General features: G+C 45.3%; 1 protein-coding gene across 1 annotated transcript in view; it reads left to right on the top strand.

Moving 5' to 3' along the window:
* Positions 1 to 17,696, top strand: part of Myzap (myocardial zonula adherens protein) — an 88,014-nt gene that overhangs the window by 22,009 nt on the left and 48,309 nt on the right. The window contains exons 3-6 of the mRNA NM_001033208.4: positions 5,787 to 5,942; positions 9,305 to 9,397; positions 11,391 to 11,504; positions 14,615 to 14,767. Of these exons, the coding sequence (NP_001028380.1) occupies positions 5,787 to 5,942; positions 9,305 to 9,397; positions 11,391 to 11,504; positions 14,615 to 14,767 (516 nt within the window). The remainder of the gene's footprint in view (positions 1 to 5,786; positions 5,943 to 9,304; positions 9,398 to 11,390; positions 11,505 to 14,614; positions 14,768 to 17,696) is intronic.

Here is a 17,696-nt window from a genome sequence, read left to right as displayed (position 1 = left end):
TTCCTGTGTATGGCTGTTTGCACCTGTTTTAATCCTGATCTGTTTTATGTGGTGTTTAGAGAATTTTGTGAGTTGTCTCGGTTCCCTACTGTGACAGAGACCGTCTTTTCATCTCAACACTTACAGGGACTTAGTTTTCAAGGAGCTTTGCCTGGCATTGTTCATTTCATATTCATAATATTTTCATAACATTCATAATAGGTCATATTCATAATGGGTTCCTAACATTAGTAATAGGTCTGGCATATACATATTCTTTTTAAAAAAGATTTGACTTATTTTTAAGGTATGTTTGTGTGTGTGTGTGTGTGTGTGTGGTGTATGTATGTGTGTGTATGTGTGTGTGTGTGTGTGTGTGTGTGTGTGTGTGTGGTGTATATGTGTGTATTTGTGTGTGTGTGTGTATGTGTGTGTATGTGTGTGTGTGTGTGGTGTGTGTATGTGTGTGTGTATATGTGTGTGTGGTGTGTGTATGTGTGTGTGTGTATGTGTGTGTGTACATGGATGGATACTGGTACTTTTGGAGCATCCAGTTCCCTAGAGCTGAGATACAGGTGGTAATGAGCTGCCCCATGTGGGTGAGTACTGAGAACTTAACCCCGCTCCTCTAACAGTATTGTGTGCTCTTAACCACTGAGCCATCTCTCCAGCCTCAAACATATGTTAGATGCTTTGTTTTCTACATCTATTTTCCATCCACACATTCTCTTTGTGTCTCTGTCTCCGTCGTCTTTCTCTCCCTCTCTCTGTGTGATGACGACGAATGTGTAGTGGTCAGAGGACACGCTGCAGGAGCCGATTTTTTTCCTTCCGCCATGTGGATTCCAGGAACACTCAGGATTTCTGGCTATGTGGCAAGCACCTTTCCCAGCTGAGCCATCTTGCCAACCTCCATATATAATTTAAAACTTGATTTTTAAAAGATACAAAGCAGCATTCTAAAGCTTCAAATAATCTTTTAACTGTGGAGAGCTTGACACTTATACCAAAGGAATATGTGCTTCTAGCCTTTGCCTCAGCCTCAGCAGCCCACCCCCCACGGTCAGCCCCCCCCCCCCCCCGCCCACATTCAGGGCCAGGGCTCCCTTCCACTTCTGGTCAATGGTGCCTCATCTAAAGCCTGCATCCTGTCCACTTCCTTCACCTGTATAAGGAAATAAATATGTCATAAATACTTCAATATGCTTCTCTCAAAGATAAACACTGCCTTTCAATATTGCCACAATGCTTTTATCATGCCAAAAAGTAATACTCACTTTAGCAATATTTCAAGAGGAGGGGAAAAGATGAACTATAAGCATTTGCAAACCTATTAGCTCTTATTTTTTTCTGTGTTTTCTTGTTTTTTGTTTTTGTTTTGTTTTGTTTTGTTTTACCTTGAGCATGTGTTATTTTCTAAACATCTACTGTGCTGGGACTTTTTTTGTATTTCATGTTGTGGTTAAGGCTCTGGGCTCCTGTCTGTCCCTTGCTCTAAGGAACAAAGGGCGTTTCCTTCAGCTAGACTGTTTCCAATATTTGAGATGATTCCCCAGAGCCTCTTCTGGCTTCTAAAGCTCCATTCAGTAAATATTTGCTGAGAGTCACAATCTGTCCATCACTGCTGGCTGCTGCCGTTAAGAGTGAAAAAAAAAAAAAAAAGGCAGATGGGGCGTGGTCATCTCAGGACTGGTAGCTGCCAGGGGAGCAGGGCTCTCATCCTAAGGACACCTGCAGTCACTCATGCATGGCTGTCATTACGGGGAGAATGGGCATGAGGAGGCCTACCAGTTCTGAAGGGTCGAGGCAGTCACTCTGGAGGAAGAGACATCTCAGTCTAGCAGTATGGCAGAGGGAAGAGTCTTGTGAATAGCATGAGTCAAAAAGGAGTTGGTAGAAGAACAGAAGGGGGGCCATGAGGAAGGATGGAGGTAGGGTGGGGTACTGGAGAAGAGCCCTATTTCTGGCCTGACACTTCCTGATGGTTCTAGCATGTGAGGGCTGGGCTCCTGGCTTCCCTGCCAGCTAGAAACTCAGGGATGCCACATAGCCACATCAAGTCCAACTCCCTGCTGACTCTTTACTGGCTGGGAGGCAGTGTGGTTTAAGAAGGTCACATATGGAAAGACAGACAGGAGCCTGAATGCTCACCCCGGATGAACCAACATTTACACAATAGAGCTGTGGGGACTAAAGGAAGTACTGTGTAATAAAAATCACTGGGCAGCACATGTTTTCCTCCCTCTTTCTTCACACAAACCCTTCTGGCCTTTCCCTGTGTGGCCCAGCGTCTTCCTCCCAGGAACGCCCTGCTGCTACCCCGAGCATCATGCTGCTAGTCCTGCTAGTCCTGTTGTGATCGGGCCCTTTCTCTGGAGGTCTTTTATTTAGTTGACATTTTAATCATTTTTTACTTTTAGTTTCCATTTGAAAAGTGAAATAAAAGGGGCCTGGAGAGATGGCCAAATAGTTAAGAAGGTATTTTGTTCTGTCAAGGGACCTGAGCTCAGAGCCCAGCATCTACACAGGGTGGCTCAGGACTGCCTGCAGTTCTGTGGGATCTGTCACCCTCTTTCAGGTTCTGTGGACACAGAGATACACTGATATACAGATAATTACAAATACATCTTTAAAACTTTATTAACCTTTTGAGACTCTCATACAATGTATCATTTCACCCCTCCCCCCACCTCCTCCCTTACCCGCCCCCACTTCACTCTCCACCCAACTGCATGCTGTTCTCCTTTGTAAAAACACTCCAGTCCAGTTTGTGCTGTCCAAATATTCTTGGGTGTGGGGCCGCCCCCAGGAGTGTGGTGGAGCTATCACACCCTTAAGGAAAACTGGCTCTCAGCAGTTATCAAACGCTCATAGCTCCAGCCAGGGGCAGGAATTCATGCCCACTCCCAATTAAATCTTTACAAAAAAAAAGTTTATATAAAAATGATTCAGCAACAACAACAGGCCAGAGTATAAATGAACACAAAGGAAAAAATGGCATCCTGTTGTCACCGAGGAGATTGTCACTGAGGAGATTGTCACCAAAGGTTTGGATTGTATTTTCTAAGTAAAACTCTGTACACATTCTTAAAACAGAACAGGAATGTAAAATGTGGCCTTTTTCACTCAGTGTATCTTAGGTATCTTTCAACTTACATAAATCCTTTTCTTTGTTGCGTTGGTAGCTCACTCTGTAGCCTCAACAGGCTTTGAACTCACTATGCAGTGCCTATTAGTCCCAAACTTATGGCAATCCTCCTGCCTCAGACTCCTGAGTTCTGGGATTGCAGACCTGACCCTGTTGGAGTATTGGCCTCATCCCCAAGGGGGTGGGATCCTCTGAGACAGGCCACCAGATCTCTGGGTTTGGCTGTGCTGTGTCTCATCAGAGCCTTGTGTCCTCAGCAGCCTGTTTTTCAGGAACTGGGCGGGGCCCAGGTTGAGAAGAACAGCTTCTGTTTCCCGGACTGTGGGGAGTTTCATTGGAGATTTTCCTTTTCCTAATTAGCGTGTTTAGCAAATTGGGGGCTATCTGAATGTCATCGTGTTACTCCACCAGGAGCCAGTTAGCAGCCCAGACCTTGAAGATGACAAATACATTTCAAAGGTAGCAGCGGCACTCATGGGATCCGGGTGCCTGGGACAAATGTAAAAGCTGTTACCGGAAACCAAACATCAAGAGCCTCAGACCCTCATAGCCCATCACTTCCCAAGTGAATAGAATAGTGAAAAACATTGCGTGTGTTCCCTCCTTTCTTTAAAAGTCCTCGTGCTAAAGACAAACAAACAAACAAACAGAAACTCAAACAAATAATACAGAAAACGGAGACAAACTGCCCCTTTGTTGGCTGGCTTCTACCTATTTCTCTGTTCTTTCCTCGGAGGTGATCACTGTTAACAATTTGCCATGAATCTTTCTGTTTGTTATTTGCTATTTTACGAACTTTGAATGCATTCAACAGAATTCAGCCGCACTCGTTATTTGGTGGCAACAAATAATTTAGAATGCAAATTATGATTTTGTATTTCAAAAAAATTTTCTGAAGACCTGGGGGGGGGGGGAATCTACAAAAAGGTCATTGAAAATGTTGGTACTGAGTCTGGTGTGGTGGTACACACCTCTAATCCCAGCACTTGGGAAGCAGAATCAGGTGGCTGTCTATGAGTGCGAGGCCAGCCTGGTCTACAGGGTGTGTTCCAGTTCAGCCAAGGCCATGTGGTGAGACCCTGTCTCAAAAAAAAAAACAAGGAAGAAAGGAAGGAAGAGAGAGAGAGAGAGAGAAAGGAAGAGAGAGAGAGGAGAGAGAGAAAGAGAGAGAGAGAGAGAGAGAGAGAGAGAGAGAGAGAGAGAGAGAGAGTGGAAGGGAAAGAAAAGAAAGGAAAAGGAAAGAAAAGTTGGTAGCCGAGGCCAGAGGCCTGAGGATAAAGGTCTGGGGTATAAACTAGGTACTGGATGGTGAAGAAGCCATTTCTCTGTGCAGTCTCAGGCTGGGTCTTGTTTTCTTTCTTTCTCTCTTTTTCTTTCTCTCTTTCTTTTTTCTTTTTAAAGTTACATCTTTAAGAAATATTCCTTGTTACATCTTACACTTTTATTCTTTGTGCTCCTGTACGTGTGTGTGCACATACCTGTGTGTGTGTGTGTGTGTGTGTGAATCACAGTGCCCATGAAGAAAGAGGTCAGAAGACAGTTTGTGGGAGTCAGTTCTCTCCCTTGACCATGTGGATGTCAAGGGCCAAGCTCGGGTCACTGGACTTGGTGACAAGCACTTTTACTGTTTGAGCCACTTCACCCACTCCGTCCTCTCTTCCTTTTTAAAAAAAACTTTTCTTTGTCATTGTCCTTCATGTTTGAGGAGGTCCCTACTCTGTCTCCCCACATCTAACACACAGTATGAGGAGGTATGCTTACCCCCAGACAAGATTGGCCTAAATGTGATTGTGTGGTCACACACAAGCTCTTTGGGCCCTTTGAACTTCCATGTCCTCAGCTATGAAGTGGACAGGAAAACTCTCTGTTGCTGAATGGCTACAAACATTAGCTGTCTGAAGGAATTTTCCTGGTGGTCAAAGAATACTTTTTTTTTTCCTGCTTCCTGAAGCCTCCATCCTACAAAGCTGTGTTGGAGTCGGACATATTATTTTTGAATTGCAGTTTACTGGTGATTCAAGCTTTAACTGCTGGAATTAAAAGCCAACTAAGTGGAGAGGGAAGATTCTTTGGGGCTCGAGTCACACCACCTCTGCTTGGCTTTTCAGAAATATTTTGCAAATGGACACAGCAGGTCATGTGGTACCCCCACCTCTTTCTTTCCCTTGAATCTTGGCTGCAGGGTTAAGCCCTGTCCTCCTAGGTCAGTTTCTCTACCAGATGTCAGTCAACTTCAACTTCCTGAAACTCAGGCTATGGTTAGTGAGGCAGCTAAAGTCATCAGAGGAACTGGTAGAAGGCAGAAAATAGTGTCACACCTCAGTACAAGGTCTTGTGACATAATTCCTCTGGCATCTTTTCGAGAATTAGAAATGGTCGTCCCCTTGGGGAAATGGGGTATGAAGGTTCTTACAAATGGGGATGGTGGGCCAAGACTTGTTAGAGATGGGCAATAGATGCTTTCTCCAGGGTGTAGGCAACACCAGCCCATGCCAAGTTCAGTGGAACCAGCCGATGTCAGGCTCGGATTCTTCCCCCTTGTTCTACTGCTGGAATTCCTAGGCTGCTGCTGGGGTACCCAGGGCCAGTCCCAGCCTGCTTAATCATACATGAGTGGCCATTATTATTGCTGTGTTATATTCTTTTTCTCATTTCCCAGCCTCCAGAACTAAGCAATGGAGAATCTACCAAGAGGCTCCCTCAGGGTGTTGTCTATGGTGTGGTGCGAAGATCAGATCCCAACCAGCAGAAGGAAATGGTCGTGTATGGCTGGTCCACCAATCAGCTGAAAGAAGAGATGAATTACATCAAAGACGTGAGCTACTCAAGGATATTTTGTTTTCTGTTCTTTGAAGCAGGTAGAAGGGTGGAGTCAGAAGCGTGGATGGGAATGTTAAGTAGGCATTTTGAAAGTCTTATTTGGGGTGGAAGTGCTTCTCCGTTTCTTGGTGGTGATGCTAAAGGCACGGGTATAATTTTTGAACAAGCTTCTCTTGGGTGGTTGTTACAGGCAGAAGGATCATGAGACCCAGGGCTTGTGCTGGGTGTGGTGTGGAGACTCTTGGGTGGTTTTGCATAAGATACTAGACACACATAATGTATGTGTTTGGGCAACTGTATAAACGTAGGTGTTACTGGTAAGAGAACCGCCAACTCAGAAAATGTTTTCCTTGGAGATGAGCCTGGAGGTAGAGGGGTTTCAGTCAGGGCAAAACTAGACTCTGGGTCTGGTTTTCAGTATTTCTTTGGGCTTTTTTTCTTCAGCCTCAAGATTGGGTCTCTCCTACACATATGACACTGTTTGGAGAAAGAGAATAGGACATCCACTTCTGGACAGTTTTTTGAAGTTGCCCCTTAACATTGCCTCTCCTGACCAGGGATGGTCACTCCCCACCCCGCACCAATCACTGATAGAGAACATAAGAGAAGCTGGCAGGTTCACACGAATGATTTGGGTTGAAATGAATGTTGGGAAGTCAGCCACAGCAGACAAGGTTCAGTCTAAGCCATTCAATGTAAAAACTCTTTGTATTTAGAATATTTCCTCTTGTCTTTAACATTGAGAAGGTTTGTGGGTATGTGAAAAAGAAAATAAGTGGCCACCCTCTCGCCATTCACCCTGTCCTGTGGCCAATGTTCTTCATCATTTTCCTCAAATACTTTGATGGCTGGCTGGCTGTTTCTTTTTGTGCTACCCAGTGTCCCTCCATCCACACTAACCTGACTGCTGCTGCTGAGCTCAAACAAGACTAGTTAGATGAGAGAGAAATGAACTGCTCTGATGCCCATGGGACCCAAACACTAATCCCATGGCTCAGTGCTGGGGGAAACAAGTGTCAGTACTGGGCTGGAGAAGTCCCCCAAGCCTGTGAGCCCACTGCTTCTGCTACAGTGTGCCTTTTGTCCTCTGTAGGCCTGTTTATTCATCGATAGGCGAGTTCTCATCCCTGAGGTCAAAGCCTCCAGTTTTGTGAGCCTCATTTGGTTTGGGGCAGATGATGGGCAAAGCCATTTTTTCTTAGCTATTATTGTATGAGGTTTGTTTTGGTTGTTGTTGTTTTTTAATTATCAAATGCATAGGCTGGGAGCATATCATGAAGTGCCCATTGCACAAGCATGAGGATCTGAGAGTTCAGATACCCAGTATCCATGTAAAAACTGTGTGGTTGCTGGCATCTGTAACTCTAGCACTAGTGGGGCAGACACAGGATGATCCCTGGAGCTCACTGGCCAACCATTGTAGCTGACTAGATGAATTCCAAGGTCAGTGAGAGTCCTTACCTCAAAACATACGGTGGAGAATGATCAAGGAAGATATCTATATTAACTTTTGACATCACACATGTGCACACATATGCATGCACACCCATACATACATGTACCACTCTCAAGAACAGGTCCATACACCACACACACATACTCACATGCACATGTGCACATGAACACACACACACACACACACACACACACACACTCATTATGTATTATAACCACTAGTCTTGAACACCCAGTCATATGATCTCCTAAAGATCGTTTTTAATCACACAGAATGTTGCATCCCAGATTGCTGAACAATGCAGGCCTTTCTCAAGGAAATATTTAGACCTTCATTTACATGCTCCATATAACTTGGGATTACTTTAGAAGTAAACCTTCTAAGTAGAGCTCAGACTCCCAAATTGCCCAAGACAGACACAGCAGGTCCAGGCTAATCCTCAGCTATAAATGATATGCACTGAAATCACAGAACTGGTTCTGACCCAAAATTCCCAACCTCCACTACGATCTGCAATACAAAGGTAATTCCTAGGTCCCACCTTTAATGGCTGGTTTCAGATACAGCCCAGCCTGCTCATTCCTCGGTGTGTTTATGAGTTTGTTGCCCTTGCTCCCTGATGGGAGACACCCCGGCCTTGTTGGTTTCCTATACTGTTCAGTGGAAGCAACACCCAGCTCAAGATTCCACCCATTCACCTCTGGTGACAGACAGCAATGAGCCAGCCAGGGTAGTAATGAGTCACTCACCACCTAGAATGAAGGGTCATGCTTTGAGCCTCCATTTCCCAATTGTTTGTGGCCAACGTAGACTATTAGCATTCATCTGAGCAGGGGCTTAGGTGTTAAGGGTTGCTGCTGTAGAGGATCCAAATTTGATTCCCAGCACCTACCTATGCCAGGCAGCTCACAAGTACCTCTAACTCCAGTTCTAGGAGATCCTACATCATCTTCTGGCTTCTACTGGTACTTGTACTTAAAAACACACATCCCTAGTACAAGAAAAAGAAAAACCTTGAAAGCAAAACAAGGTGTTTGTTACACAAATATACCTTTAGTATCAAGTCTTCCAGCATGGCTCCTAAACATTTACACTCAAGCCAGACTGCTTTCCTTCAGCCATTTGGAAGCCCAACAGCTTGGCGTTTGCCTGGAGAAAGCTCCCTCAAGACTTCTTGATCTGTTGGAAGACTCCTAAGCACGTTACCAAACATCTAAGGACACCAGAAGATGGGAAAACAGGGTTGTGTTATCAGCTTCCCACTTAACACTGTTTTGATAGATGCCCATAGTCCAGACTTGGAAAGTGCTTGCATGAGCGAGGATTTGAGGACCACTGTCCTCTTTGTTGTACCTGGTGTGTGTTCTGTGGGTAATTACTGAGAAACTGACATCTGAATTTATGGCCCCTTTAGGCCTCATATTTTTCTACCTCACATTCTAGACATTTAATTGCTTTTTGGCACTGGGACCAGAGGGAGAGTGAGAGAGAGAGAATTAGAGGTTGCTGCTGGCTTTGGAGTGTTTTCATCCTCAAAGCCATGTGTTTACTGTCGATTTAGTTAAAAACTTCCTGCTTGTAGAGACATGTGATTGGGAGGGGTAAACTTTGTTCGAACAGGGTTTGAGGGTAATGGGTGAGTCTTAACAAAGTCACGTGGGTGTCCTTCAGCTTATTGTTTGGATAACATAATATCTGTTAATCCTTATCCTCACATTATTGTTTTGATAGTTTCCATTTTTCCTAACTAGATGTTAAGAGTGATCTTGTCACTTAATTTGTTACACATCTTATTCCCAAGGGTTATTTTTTTATGAGTCTTTCTCTTATTAATAAAGTTTCTAGCATCTTGCATGAACATATTATAACTTGATTTCTAACTCGCATCTTTGTGGCTGTAGGTGAGGGCCACACTGGAGAAAGTGAGGAAGCGGATGTATGGAGACTATGATGAGATGAGACAGAAGATCCGACAGCTCACCCAGGACCTGTCGGTGAGTCCATGCCTCAGCACTCTGGTATCACAGGACTTTCTGCAGACCCACCAGTGGTTCAATAATGAATGGTGATTTCTAATATAGTTTAAAGCTTAGGCCTCTAGCTGGGGCAGTCTCCCAGTTACCGTCTAAACTCAACCTGACTATTCAAGCACTATGACCCGCCACATGACTAACTCTACCTCTCTGCTCTAGTCTGTCTGTTCCTTCCAGTCCTCTTAATATCTCCCAGAGTCCCTCTCTGCCTGGAAGTTCCACCCTTGTACTTCCTGTACCAGCTATTGGCTGTCAACTCTTTATTACAACCAATCAGCAGCAAGACAACACCTGAATATCTCATAGATTGCCTAAGGCTTTGAGGCTGGTGAGAGGCCATACAAATGATAGCATCAAAATCCTGCCAGCATTTAGCTCTCTGAATTCTATGGAATTAACAACTGAAAATACAGAGACACACTTTAATATAATGTAAGGAAGATCACCCCAACTCTGAGGCCATGAGAGAATGGCAGACCTTGCAGTCTGTGCTCAGTGGCCTGGAGATGTTTGAATAGCTCATGCTTTTTATGAATGGAGTCATACTTTAAAGGAACTGAGAGGACATCTTTTGCGTAACAGATTGAACTTTATTATTCAAAGGAAAATGTCTAATAAAATGTTTCTTACCATTGCACTATAAGAGCAGTACACACTCTTAACTACTGAGCTATTGAAAGGAAATAAAACTTGAGACATGTGATTCATGTAATTTATGTCAAATAGCCCAAAGAGTTGTTTGTGAGCTTTGAAACCTGGGGCTGAGAACATAGCAGAACAGGCCAGGTCATGCCCGGGCAGGCCCGTCGTTACATGTCCTGACTGGCCTAGTGCCTCCCTATCTTCCGCCCTTCTGACAGTCTGTTGATGTTTAAATGGACCAATCATGTGAAACCGCACCAATTCCTCCCCCAGCCCCACCCCTTTTCTATAAAAACCTCTAGCTTCCAAGCGTCGGGGTCGAAACCACTGTCTCCTGTGTGAGATACATTTCGAACCGGAGCTCTGCCATTATGGCTCCACCATGTGGTCGACACCTCTGTCTCCTGCGGGAGATATGTGTCGGCCAGGAGCTCCATCATTAAACTACCTCATGCTTTTACATCAAGATGGTCGTCTGTTTGTGATTCTTGGGTGCTCACCGAACGGAAATTGAGTGGGGGTTTCCCCACTAGGTTCTTTCACCATCTCTCCAGCTGCTACCCAGATGAATTCTACTTAATGGCCTACTCTAAAAACAAACAAACAAACAAACAGCTTTACTCTTTTTTTTTTTTTTTTTTTTTTTTTTTTTTTTTTTTTTTTTTTTGAGACAGGGTTTTTTTGTGTAGCCCTGGCTGTCCTGGAACTTACTCTGTAGACCAGGCTGGCCTTGAACTCAGAAATCTGCCTGCCTCTGCCTCCCAAGTGGTGAGATTAAAGGCATGCACCACCATTTTTTTTAAATGAAGTCTTAGCCCAGGGTGGCCTAAAAGTTGTATGACCTTGAACTCCATGTTCTCTTGTTTTCACCTCCCCAGTGAAGGGATTATAGGTGTGCACCACTATGCCTGGTTTATGTAGTACTGAGGATCAAACCCAGGGCCTTGTGTATGCTCTGCCAACTGAACCACATTCCCAGCCCTCAAATTCTTTCCTTAAGAATTTATTCTACAGATAAGCTCCTGCACATGCAAAATGACTCATGGATGAACTAATTTTTTTTTAAAGATCATTTGTAATAGTTTTTAAAAGATGGATATTGAAATACACACCAAGAAAAAGAAGTATGTTTTTTCTCTCCTGGCAGTATTTCATTGACTATGCAAGCTCCCTGGCCCCAGATGTTGGTTTGTATGCTATAGTTTTACTATAAATACTACTTAAGTAGATATGACTGCTCTCAGAAGATTTCCCCCCCACCAGAGCCTGTGGGGTGTAGACTGGTTTGGAGTGACTGTCTTTCTCTCTCCAGGTGTCCCATGCTCAGCAGGACTATCTAGACAGTCACATCCAAGCCCAGGCATCGGCCCTGGATAGCTTCAATGCCATGAATGCGGCATTGGCATCAGACTCTGTTGGCTTACAGGTACCACTCTGCTTCCTCTTAGCTGGGAGTCTTCTCTTACAAGGCAGCCAGGCTTAACCAGGAGTGGGGCCCATTTGCAGAAAAGTCACAGAATGCCCTGTGATCTGTCATGGTCCTTTAAGCACAGCCACAGTAAAGACGGTTTCTGGAAGGTGGGTAGAAAATTGGAGGAAATGTTTCCAGCTGAGCCTCTGTTGGGTGCCCATGAGCCTCTGTTAGGTACCCATGCCAGTGGGGTTTTAGGCTCAGCTCCAGGATGGAGATGTCTCCTGTTCCCTTGATCCTCAGTGTGTGTCTAAACAACACATCCACTACCTTCTCCTTGTAACTCTGGTGCTTCGGGAAGTCCCACTTGGTTACAGAAAAGACATATTTAACCAAAGAAAGGATGTAACCTTTCACAGGAAGGAGCTCTCACAGCAAGCACATTTTCTTGATTTAGAAATAATTTTACATTGGAAAGAATCATGTGTTCCAGAGAATGAAGACATTTTTAGTAGACACACATTCTCAATTAAGACAATCTTTATGCTTCTAATGACATGGTCCCCTGACCAGCATGCAAGTTCATCTGAAGATGTTCAAAGAAAGCCTCTGGTTTCAGCTTTCAAATACACAAACAATCGTTTCTGCCATCCTCCGGGTTTATTTGGCTTATCTTTTTATATCCTCTTTAAAATTCAGCCCACTCATTTATAATCCTTTCTGGTCCTATGTAAATAGTTTTGTGGATAAGCAAACAGACCACCATACTGGGCTCCTCCATTTCCCATAGAACTTAGTATTATTCATCAGCCACAGCTGATAGAGCCCCAGCGGTAACAAAGCTTGGTTGGCTTCCAGCAGTGGGTGGGACAGGGCTGTGTTTGGGTTTGTCTGGGATGCCCATTTCTGGTTGGGCCACTGTCCCATGCTTTTCCTGGCTCCCTTTTGTGTATGCCAGCTTCCCCCTGGCCTTGGGCCAAGTCCCTGGTTTATTCAGGAACCCTTTGTTCCCTTCCTCGTATCATGAAGGGGTCTTGCCAAGGCTCTCTTTCCCTCCCTCTTAGGTACCATTTCACTCCCAGCCTACAGAGAGGGCTTTGCCTACCTGAGTTCAGACCTGCTGGTGTCTGCACTGTGTCTCTGAATTCTCTTTCCAGAAAAACAGTATTTTTTTTTAAAGACAAATTCTTCTCATGTACCATTTAGCTGACAATCTAGGCATTTACCTACCTTAGGTTTCTTATTAGAGCAGTGTTAGCCCTAACCCACGGACTCATAGTCTCTTAGTTCCAAGCTACAAAAAAACAGGGCCATGCAACTAGAAGATTAACCATTGGCCATATCTGAAGGTCATTGGCTGAAGGTCAGTGGTGCAAGAAAGATCACAGCCTCTGCCACCCTTCCCTTCTACTTGATTGTTATTATCAACAGAGACCAGACTCTTGGCTTTATTTCTTAGAAACACAGAGCTAGACAGACTGTGGGTAAACTGAGACCAGCAGAGATCAATGACCTGATATTAAGTGTCTAGCTAGTGGCAGAGACAGGATTAGACGAATCTTGTCTCTTGGTCTAGGCTAAGTGTTTGTGTGTTCATTTTCTCCCAGAAGGACTTGGGCGTTGGGCTAGATGTCTTCTGAAGTTCCTGGAAGCTTCTAATGGCTTCTGTGTTACCTTTGACACCTTCTCCCCTCCACTGACAGTGTCTACACTGATTCAAGTGGATTTAGGATCGAGAGGTATATTGTCCAATGAGGGATGGGGAATCTTGGGAGGCTCTCCATCCCTCAGGACAGAGGAGATACACACTCCATCTGGCACTGGGTTCTGAGTCTTGCGATCTGATGTGGCAAATAACACCCATATCCCAGTGTCCAGTGGTGAGAGTCTGGGGCTTTTGGGAATCATCTCTCTCTAATTAATTAGTTAGAGATGGAAGCAGTAATCAGCAGAATTATTAATTTAATTAGCTCTGCCCACCTGGGTGTCCAGGAGCAGCAGATAGTCAGCAACATCTTCCCTTCCCCCAGACAGGGTCTCGTGAAGCTGAATCTAGCTCCAAACTCACCATGTAGCCCAGGATGACCTTGAATTTGATCTTCCCGACTACTTAAGTAAGCCACCACAAGTCATGTGTGTAGTGCCGGGGATGGAACCCTGGGCCGTGTGCTTGCTGGGTTCCCTAGTCTGCTTCTGTCGCTGTTAAATTCATCCCAAGCAAAAGCAACTTGGGGGAGGAAAGGTAACGGGTTTATTTAGCCACATCACAGTTCATCATCAAAAGAAGTCAGGGCAGGAACTTAAACAGGGCAGGGACCTGGAAGCAGGAGCTGATGAAGAGGCCCTGGAGGGACGCTGCTTACTGGTTTGCTCAGCCTGCTTTCTTCTAGAACTCAGGACTACCTGCCTAAGGGCAGCACATCCCACAGTGAGGTGGGTGCCCCCATATCAATTATCAGATGAGAAAAATTCACCACAGGTCTGCCTACCCACCAATCTCATGGAGGCATTTTCTCAATTGAGGTTCCCTTTTCCCAGAGGACCCTGGCTTGTGTCAAGTTGACTAACCAGCACACTAGCCAAGCACTCTACCATCTGAGCCACATCCCCAGACTCTTTAATAGGCTTCTGACACTTGCCAGGCAACGTTGTTGAACCTTATCTTTATTCTATAAAATACTTTATTTTCACTTCATTATAAAAATATGGGAGAGTTGGGGAAACAATAAACATAAAAATGAATCTCAGTTCTGTTATGTAGCAAAGACTGTCATGGGTTTGGATGATTATAAATCCCATTTATGAATGGGATTGGCCTGTGTTTACTACTCTACACCTGCTGCCCCTTGTGACATTATATCATTATGAGCATTTATTTTCCTTGGGAAAGATTCCATTCATTCATCCTCCCATCCTAAGCAGCGGGTGGTCTAATAGTCCACAGCTGTTGGGGATTGTAGGGAAAGCTGTGGTCCGCTTAACCTCAGTGGGACAGGCCTCAGCCACTGTGGGGATCCCTGGACCCCCCCAACCAGAGCGCTGCTACAGCGTCAGACAAATGGACTGCTGCTGAGTGTGTGTCCTCACACTCCTAGGTATTTGTTTTTTAATTTTCACCCAACTAGAAAACCCTTGTGGACGTGACTTTGGAAAATAGCCATATCAAGGATCAAATCCGACATCTGCAACAGACCTATGAAGCATCCATGGACAAGCTGCGGGAGAAGCAGAGGCAGTTAGAGGCTGCTCAGATGGAAAACCAGCTCCTAAAGATGAGGGTAAGACTGCCGGCCTTCCCCACTGGCCTCTCTCTTCTCTCTCCAGTTCTTCACCTCTCTTTCCCCATTCTCTTTCTCACCAGAGTTTCTTACAGGCATGGTCTGAAGGTACCAAGGAGCTGTCTGTTCATAGTTCCCTGCCTAGAGTTGGGCGTGCCTTTCTAACAGTGGCCTCAAGGCGTTCCTAGAATCACTGTGACTTTGTGGTTATGTTATTGGGAAGGGCAGTGGGATGTTCCCTGGGATATACTCAGGAGCTTGGAAGGGCTCTCACTTTGCCATGTGAATGTTCTTTAAAGTTCCAAGGACTGCCTCCACCCTACACATGCACACATCCCTCAAAGATCTGACCCTCTTGACCACTGGGCTGCATGCATGCCTAAGCTAGACTCTAAAACTTTGAAGTCCAGTGGGCCCTTCCCAAGTGGGGTTTTTTTTTTTCTTCTTTTTGTAACAAGGTTTCTCTGTAGCCCTGGCTGTCCTGGAACTCACTTTGTAGACCAGGCTGGCCTCGAACTTAGAAATCCACCTCCTCTGCCTCCCAAGTGTTGGGATTAAAGGCGTGTGCCACCACGCCCAGCCGGGTCTTTTTTTTTTTTTTTAAAGCACCTATTACATAATGGTTTCCATATGACATTTCCATACATATATTGTACACATATCAAATGATCATATCTGTGCCCTCATAACTCTTTCTGTCCCTGCCCCCAGCTCTCATGGGTCACCTTCCTTGTCCCAGCTAACCCCCCAGTTTGCGTTATGTCTTTTTGTGTATGTGGGAGTAATTAGGTTTACTGTCAGGAGTATGGGTAAGGGATTGTTTGTGGGAACACAAGCAACCAACAATTGCACCACTGAAGAAAACGTCTCTTTCCCAGCTACCAGCAACTGCCTACAAGAAAGGGTGTGGCTTCATAGGCCCTTCCTCCAAGACTGTGTTCTGCATAGCCTTAAACTGTTCTGTAGATCGTGTATAACTTATCACCTAAACCAGAGTATGCCAGTGAAGAGTGGAGCTGCTAATAACCCAGTCAGGAAAACCATCTGCCAGCACACCTTCCCTGTGGCTGCCATGCTCTACCACAGACTCTCTGGTGTTCCCCTCTGGAGCGCTGCTGTTACAGCCACCCTGGGGTCAGGCTTGAGTAATAGCCCTTTTTATGCTTTTACTCCCAATAAGACAACTCTTTTTGAGACAGGGTTTCTCTGTGTAGCCCTGGCTATCCTGGAACTCACTCTATAGACCAGGCTGGACTTGAACTCAGAAATCCACCTGCCTCTTTGTTATTTTTAATTATGTGTCTTTATGCGTATCTGAGAGTGGGCTTGTGCACCTGAGTGTAGCGCCCGCAGAGGCCAGAAGAGGGCATCAGATTGCTAAGAGCTGAGTTACAGAGGATTGTGAGCCCCCTGATGTGGGGACTGGGAACTGAACTCAGGTTCTCTGGAAGATTAACATGTCCTCTTAACCACTGAGTCATCTCTTCTGTGCTAGGTCAGTCTTTCTCTTTACAACTTTATACATTCTATTTCTTACTATTTCAAAATTTTAATTTTATAAATTAAAAAAAAAAGATTGTTTTAGAAGAAGTCAGAAGTTCCTGAGTTAAACCTTTGGGTATCTCTTCACCCCACAAGCACTTATTGAACACCTACTGTTTGGGTCTATCCTGTGTGTTCCTTTTTTTCTCTGGGGTGTTATGTCACTAGTATGACTAGGTAGCTTGAAAGTCCAGATCCCTCATATCCAGCCTACAGTGTGGCCTGTGTTAGAAACTGGTGCTGAGTTTGGTCCTGACCACTAGAGCTCAAAGGGTTTTTTTTCACTCTCTCCTTTATTTCTCAAATACATTTTCAAGTCCTTCAAATTAAAAAATGAAAGAAGTTCCAGGGATGCAAGGGGCCTCGTGTGAGTGGAGTGCAGCGTGAACAGGCTTCAGACGGAGCCCTTTTCCATGGCACCTGTGCGGTAGCCATGGCGTGAGGGGTGGACCTGGGTTCTCAGTTAGTGACAGTCTTTACTCAGAAACTTTCATCCTGAGTACTGGCCCAGTGATGACCATCCAAGGGCATCAAAGAGAGACTTGTCACATCTTTGGAATATACACCATGTACCTCATTAAGGTCAAAGGGTGCCTCCCTTTCTCAGAGGTGAGGCACTCACAAGCTCAGGTGCCTTAGGTGAGCAGAAGGGGGGTGTGTGAGGACACAGCAGCAGCAGCAGGAGCAGCAGGAGCAGCAGCAGCAGCAGGAGCAGCAGGAGCAGCAGGAGCAGCAGCAGCAGGAGCAGCAGCAGGAGCAGCAGCAGCAGCAGCAGCGGGGTCGGTGGTATGAGGTCCTTACCGAAGGCCAGAAACAAACCATCATATGACCTCTCTGGAGATCCACCCCACCTACCCCAGCCCCGGAGATTCTCTCAAGCTGCACCAGTTCCAAAGGCTCCCAGCCCTGTGGCCACACTAGGCCAAGATATTTTCAAAGACAACAGTTTGGAAAGCATGCAGTGTGGGAAGGATGGGTGCAGATTTTTTTTTTATTTGTGTCTAACAAGGCCTGACTTGGAGATGCCATTGTTTGGTGTCATGAGTGGGGTTGATTGGAGAAGCTATAAAATAATTAAGTTGTGCGTGTATGTGCATGTTGCATGTGGGTATAAGTCAGAGCTCATCTTCCAAGTGTGGTTGCTCAGGAACTGCCCAACTTCTGAGACACAGTCTCTCACTGGAACCCAGGGCTTGCTGTTTATAGCTGGCTGGCCAGTGAGCCTGGGATCATCTGACTGTCTCTGACTGCTCTGTGCTGGGAGTTACAAGTATGTGTCACCACACGATGCTCTTTCCCTTCCTTTCTCCCCACCCCCCCTTTATTTTTTTGCATGAGTTCTGGAAAAAAAAAAACTTTACCAACTGAGACCGTCTCCCCAGAACTA

Source organism: Mus musculus, chromosome 9, assembly GCF_000001635.26.
Source record: "Mus musculus strain C57BL/6J chromosome 9, GRCm38.p6 C57BL/6J".
NCBI lineage: Eukaryota > Metazoa > Chordata > Mammalia > Rodentia > Muridae > Mus > Mus musculus.
Note: the sequence above shows the minus strand (reverse complement) of the source record. Positions and strands in the feature narration are given on the sequence as shown.